Source organism: Microtus ochrogaster, linkage group LG2 (genome assembly GCF_000317375.1).
Source record: "Microtus ochrogaster isolate Prairie Vole_2 linkage group LG2, MicOch1.0, whole genome shotgun sequence".
Taxonomy (NCBI): domain Eukaryota; kingdom Metazoa; phylum Chordata; class Mammalia; order Rodentia; family Cricetidae; genus Microtus; species Microtus ochrogaster.
In genome coordinates this window covers 49,443,672-49,450,006 of record NC_022028.1, presented here as the reverse complement: position 1 = coordinate 49,450,006, position 6,335 = coordinate 49,443,672, and the positions used below count along the sequence as shown (strand labels likewise).

At 54.1% G+C, this 6,335-nt stretch overlaps 1 protein-coding gene across 1 annotated transcript in view; it reads left to right on the top strand.

Annotated features, from left to right (window-relative positions):
• Glp1r (glucagon like peptide 1 receptor) overlaps positions 1-6,335 on the top strand; it is a 38,250-nt gene that overhangs the window by 8,243 nt on the left and 23,672 nt on the right. Inside the window, exon 3 of the mRNA XM_005360311.2 lies at positions 369-476. Within this exon, the coding sequence (XP_005360368.1) occupies positions 369-476 (108 nt within the window). The remainder of the gene's footprint in view (positions 1-368; positions 477-6,335) is intronic.

The following is a 6,335-nucleotide window of genomic DNA, read 5'->3' as shown; positions in this document are numbered from 1 at the left end:
ATCCAGTGAGCCCTGTGGGGAGAGTGCTCCTGGTCCAGTGAGTCCTGTGGGGAGAGTGCTCCTCATCCAGTGAGCCCTGTGGGGAGAGTGCTCCTCATCCAGTGAGCCCTGTGTGGGGAGTGCTCCTCATCTAGTGAGCCCTGTGTGGGGAGTGCTCCTGGTCCAGTGAGCCCTGTGGGGAGAGTGCTCCTGGTCCAGTGAGCCCTGTGGGGAGAGTGCTCCTGGTCCAGTGAGCCCTGTGGGGAGAGTGCTCAGCATCCAGTGATCGCTCAGCACAAGTTGGGGGAGCAGCTTCCCATGGTTGGGGAGAAGATAGGAAGGAAGAATGGGTGACAAGGGACTCAAGGACTGCTCTGCCGCCTCTACAGGCCTCTTCTGCAACCGAACCTTTGATGACTATGCCTGCTGGCCAGACGGGCCCCCAGGGTCCTTTGTGAATGTCAGCTGCCCCTGGTACCTGCCCTGGGCCAGCAGTGGTGAGTGTCCCCTTCCCTGTTCCCAGGGCTTTGGGGCAGGATGGAACAAGGTCTCCCTTCTTCTGGGCCCAGTTCCTGTAGCCCAGAATGTCCTCAGGCCCCATGGAAGGTGGAGCACCCTTTGATGGTGGTTGGATAGTCAACATTAACAGGTGTCGGAACTGCCTGGTGTCCTGTGTCTGATGCTTGTGCAGGCAGGGGTGGGATACAGCTTAAGACAGAAATGAGACCCTTCTGACCTAGCAGTCAATAAAGGAGCCAAGGATACGGGGGATAGGAAGAAGGAAGAAGATACCCAAGGAGTGTCATTGCCTGGTGTGTGTGCGTGTGTGCATGTGCGTGTGTGTGTGTGCGTGCATGTGTGTGTGTGCATGTGTGCATGTGTGTGTGCGCGCGCACGTGTGTGTGTGTGCATGTGTGTGTGTCTGTCTGTCTGTCCGTCCTAGAGTTGACACCTCAGCTCTTCCTGACTCTTTTAAAGGTTCATGGGCAGTAATGCTCAAGGGCATGGTGGGCTGGCCCCTCAGACCTTGTTCAGCCCACTGCTGCCTCCAGGGGAGACTACACTGGGAAAAGTATGACGTGGTGGGATTCTCTTCCCACAGAGCCATCCAGAGGGCCAGGGTGCCCTTGACTGCAGTACTAATTTACATGCCTATTGCTCCATCCCAGTTCCCATGCTAAGGGTCTGTGGGACATAATGGGGACGAGCATTATTGCTGCAAGATGTCTCAGACACGTGCGTGTGCATGTGTGTGTGTGTGTGTGTGTGTATGAGTGTGTATTCATTTGTGTGGAAGTGCATGTTTATGCACAGGCGTGGGGTCCACAAGTACGGTCCTCCATGTAGAGACTGGAGGTCAACTTCGGGTTGCCCTTGCAGACTGTCCTCCTGGTTAACGCATCCTGGGGAATCTGCCAGTCTCAGTGTCCCCAGCACTGAGATGACGGGCACGTGCTTCTTCCATGGATGCTGTGGGACTCAGCTGAGGTTCTCGTGTCACATGGCAAACACTTTACAGACTGAACCATTTGTCCAGCCCAGCAAAAAGAGATTTCATAAGTTAATGATGGCCGGTACTTAGCGAATATCTAACCCTTCAGTCCTGGACTAACTGCTGTGGGGGTGTGCTTGCCTAGATGAGGAAACTGGGGTCCCGAGAGATTTAAGTCTCTTGTCCCAAATGAGGTAGTGACTGCTGGAATCCCGAGAACCTAGCCCTTTTCTCGGCCGTTGTCCTCAGCAGAAACCAGCCTGCAAGCAAGCATAGGACTGAGGTCAGGCTTATGAAAAGGGGTCTTCTTGGAAGAGGTGGCCTGGCGGGACAGACATGAACTCCTTAGCATGAAGTACAGTCTGATGGGGCTTAGGCTGGTCTTCTAGAGAGGCTCCACCCATCTCTCCTGGGGCTACTCTAGACAAACCAGGACCTGCAAAAGGCAGGCTCCAAGTGGATCAGCCACCTTTCACTCAGAATTCCTCTACACGTTGTCTGTTGACAGGCAAGACACCCATTCGATCCTGCCCATAACTCTCAGAGGCGATGAATCCCATTTTCTCTCCCATTGATGAGGAAGCTGAAGCCCAGAGATATGGCATGGCTTTTCCAAGACTCACAGCTAGCTGGGCTTAGCAGACCCGGGCATCAGTCCAGGAGGTTGGGTTAGTCTCTGCATTTCATTGTTTAATTGTTGAGCCAGGCTTCCTGGGGAGCTGGGCAGTGGCTGCACGTGCATGCGGCCCTGGGTCTGGAGGCAGGTGAGTGGCCTGAATGACCTCCGTCCGCTGGCTACACATTAGTAAGGGCAAAGCCATCCTGCCCTTTCCCTCTGAGACAGGCAAGCCCCGTGGCTCTGCTTGTTGACCACCCCAGGGGCTGTGTGGTCAGGAGCAATTCCTAGACCTCTCTGTGCTCTGGTCTCTTTGCTCATTTGGGAGCTGGGATGGAGCCAAGTGATGTGGATGGGAGAGGATTGGAGATCCTCAGGGGGGAAACAAGTCCATTCATTTTTCCCACCTGCCCTCAGTCCCTTGGCAACTTCCTGCACAGCACACACGTTCGTTGCCTCGAAGATTTGGGACCTCTGCTCGGGCATCCTGGCTGAGCCCCTAGACCCCGGGGAGCCAGGCATGGGGCAGAGCCTATCACTCAGCACTAAGCGCCCCCAGCTCTGCCTGTGCTTGCGGCTCCATCCATCACCTTTAATTTTATTTGAGCAGGAAATAGGTCCTGGTGGTGCCCGTTTATGAGCGAACACGGTTTTATTGCTTTCTCCATGAAGATAACGGCCTCTGCACAGGCCCCCTGCCAGCCACCTTCCCTCCCTTCTTGCCAGGCTAATTTACTCCCCCCTCCTTTTTTTTTGGACACCCAGATCATCAGCTCTGCCTCCCCTCTCCTATGCTGGGAACCCACAGAGACACCCACTGGACTCACACGGTGCAATCACTATACTGGAGGGGCTCCCTAACCCCACCCAGGGCTGTGGGAAATAGGAAGGGGGCACCTCTGGAGCCTTCTTAGCCCATCTCAGGGAGCAGCTGGTGGCGATGCTGGGGATAGGGAGATGACAGGCAGGCATTGTCTCTAGCGGGCACTCTAGAAAACATGCCCAGAGGGCAAATATAAAAGCACTGGAATAGACAGAGCTGAGCACCCCCAAAGGCCCGATGAGAAAGGTAGGCTTGGGGCCAGAGGTCCCCATGATGACTGGAGTTAGGGTAAAGAGACCACTAGCAGGGTGCCCACAGAGGGGTGAAGCTATGGCCAGAGCCCCAGATGCCATCAGGATAGGGGTGAGAGAGCCATGCCCAGATTCTTTCTCCCTCCTCCTGGTGTTTTCTTCCGGTGTCTCCTGTTGACCAAACCCAGAATGGAGGGCAGGAATTGTGTGGTACAACACGGAGGGAGTCAGCCTTCTGGGGTTCAGAGCGAGGCAGAGGAGTGGGTGGCCTCATTAAGAATTCAAACCAACAGCCATAGCCGAGCTAAGTCCTTGTCAGGAGCAATGGCACGCTTGTGTGACATCCGCAGGGGGATTGCATAGAGTTGGAGGGGTCAGCTTTACGGCTTAAGCAGAGGCAGGTAGGGGAAATCAGAGGTGTCTTTTTCCTGGTCTGTGACATCAGGACAGGTGACATTGCGACCAGGCTGGGAGAACAGGCATAGGCAGAAGGAGGAGGGCTGATGCTCCGAGGGCACCTGGGACACGGGTCAAGATCTCAGGCTTCAGAGGTGCACAGGGTCCCTTCAAGGCCATCCGAGGGGACAAGGGTGGGAGGAAGAGTCTGGTCCACAGAGGATGGAAAGGGTGAGGCTTGGAAGGTCGGCGAAGCCTTCCAGCCTCTTGGCTGCCTTGGAGCCTTTGGGCAGCCCCATTCACTCCCGCAGGGACCCACGCCTTCCACATCATCCCAACCTCATTAGGCACCCCTCTCCAGGTTCCTACCTGTTTGTTAGCTTAGTTCTAATTATATGAGGGCCATAAAATGCTTTTAAAATAGGCTATCACTCAAAGTCTTAGAAACTCTTGACAGGTCACCTCCCTTCAGTAATGCTGAGCCTGGGAGCTTGGAGAGCAAGCCAGGGTTACCAAGGGGAGACTGAGGCCCAAGCTGGGTCTCACAGGGGCTCTGGCCTTGCAATGCTGGGGGGAAGGGCTACCATGCACCAGGCAGTTCCTGCATATTCTCCTAGGAATGGGTCCCATTTTACAGATGAGGAAGCGGAGAGCCAGGGAAGTGATGTAATTCTCCCAAAGTGCCGTAGCTGATTTAAGAGTGGAACCAGGTTTTGCAATTGGGTCAGGACTTCTGAACCTGGCCTCTTGTTAAGCCCCGATGCTCCAAGTTTCTCTCTACCCCCACCCAGAGCTGGCCCCTGCCTTTGACCCTGCCCCATCCTGTCACGTTTGGGAGGGATGCCAGCCTCGCTGACCCTCAGCATCTCCATCTGCAAAATGGGGGCCGGGCCCCACGGCCCTTGCTGGCCACCTCTGTTGCCAGGGTGCAGGAGCTAATAGATTCATGAGCAGCTCTCCACCACTTTGAGTGCCCGCCGTCCACGTGGAAGGGTGGCTGTTAGCTTGATTACAGACGCCGTGGCAGCTTCCAGGAGGCGAAGTGTTTAATTGGGGGTTTTATTTCCAGCACCAGGGGCTGACTTAATGAAATATGCCTGGGCCTCCTGGCATGTGGCCGCCTGGTTGTCTCCTCGTATTGACTAGACCAAGCCAAGCCCGTGGCTGTGATTGGCCAGCTCCTCACAGGCCAGATAAAGCTGGATTGATAAGCAGGGCTTTGCCCAGACCACCCACCTCCAGCCAAGAAGGGCATTTGGGGACCATGGGCTCAGCCAGTATCCAGCCGCAGCTTTTAATATTTGATGTTAATGAGGGCTAACCGACAGATGAATTTGTAGACTGCGCTTCTCTGGGACACAGTGATCTCTTGACGCTAAGCCAAGAAGGCACACATCAGTGCACACACTACCTTCCTGCCCCCAAACTGGCCCTGAGCAGAGAGCCCAGAGCTATGCAGTCTGTCCAGGGGCCACAGTGGCATGTGTGAAAATCCAAACCCAGGGGAAAGACAGGGGAAAATGGCGCCTGGCCATGGTTGACTCTTGGCACAACTCTGGCTGCTAACTTTTGGCTCCCGGAGGCGGAGAGCTGGGAGTTAGAACCCTACCTGTGTGTCTTCCTATCTGCCTAGGCTTGAGAAGGTAGATCTCTTGGCTACTCAGAGGCTTGGTGCTTTCATCTGTGAAATGGCTAACCTGGTGAGGTGCCTGTGATGTTCTAAGGTGCTGGCATATGGTAGGTATTCAAGACGTGATTAAATACAGCCTTTGGAGACAACATATGCAGTGGTATAGGGAGGAAATCTACAATTGTACAGTGCCTACTATGTGCACAGTATGTGTAGGGCTCTGTGCCTACTATGTGCACAGTGCATGTAGGATGCAGTGCCTCCTGTGTGCACAGTGCATGTAGGATGCAGTGCCTCCTGTGTGCACAGTGCATACAGGGCACAGTACCTACTATGTGCACTGTGTGTGTAGGGTACAATACCTACTGTGTGCACAATGCATGTAGGGTACAGTGTCTACTATATGTTGGGGTTTGTGCCTGCTGTAGGAAGAATCTAGTGCTGTGTTTTCTCCCTTCTTCTAGTTCCCAAGGTTTCTTCTCCCCATGCCACTCCCCACTTCCTCCCATTCAGACTGCAGAGCAGGTTCTGACACCAATGTCATTCCCACAAAGTTAGGCCCAGGTCCCATCACCCTTCTTGGGGTCCATCTATAGCCAAAGACAGGCTTTGTTATCTACCAGAAGTTTGGACTCCCATTAAGAAATTTTAAGCATCCATGCAACAGATAAGAAAACCATTTGGGAATCTGAGGGTGGCCCTTCAAGATGCTAAATGAGACCATGTCCCTGCCCTCCCCTGCCTTTATATGTACCCAATCATTTGTTAAGTCCCTAGAGATGCTTCTGGGACTCAATGCACTACTAGCCACTAGTCGAGCCACCATCAGTGGACAAGCTGCCATCAGATTCTTGGGGTTCTGTTAACGTCACTGAAAATGCAAATTTCCGACTGAGGAGATGATTTAGCTGGTCAAGTGCTTGTGTGCAAGCAAGAGGCCCCGAATTTAGATCCCCAGCACCATGTAAAAAGCTGGGTGTGGTGGGGTGTGTCTGCACAGGGGAGGGGCTGGCTGGCCAGCTAGTCTGCTCCAGGTTCAATGAAAAACCCCGTTCAAAAAGTTAGGTGGTTGTGGGGGAGACACCTGGCCTCCACCATCAACTTCTGGCCTCCATGCATGCATGTGCACGTACACACACACACACACA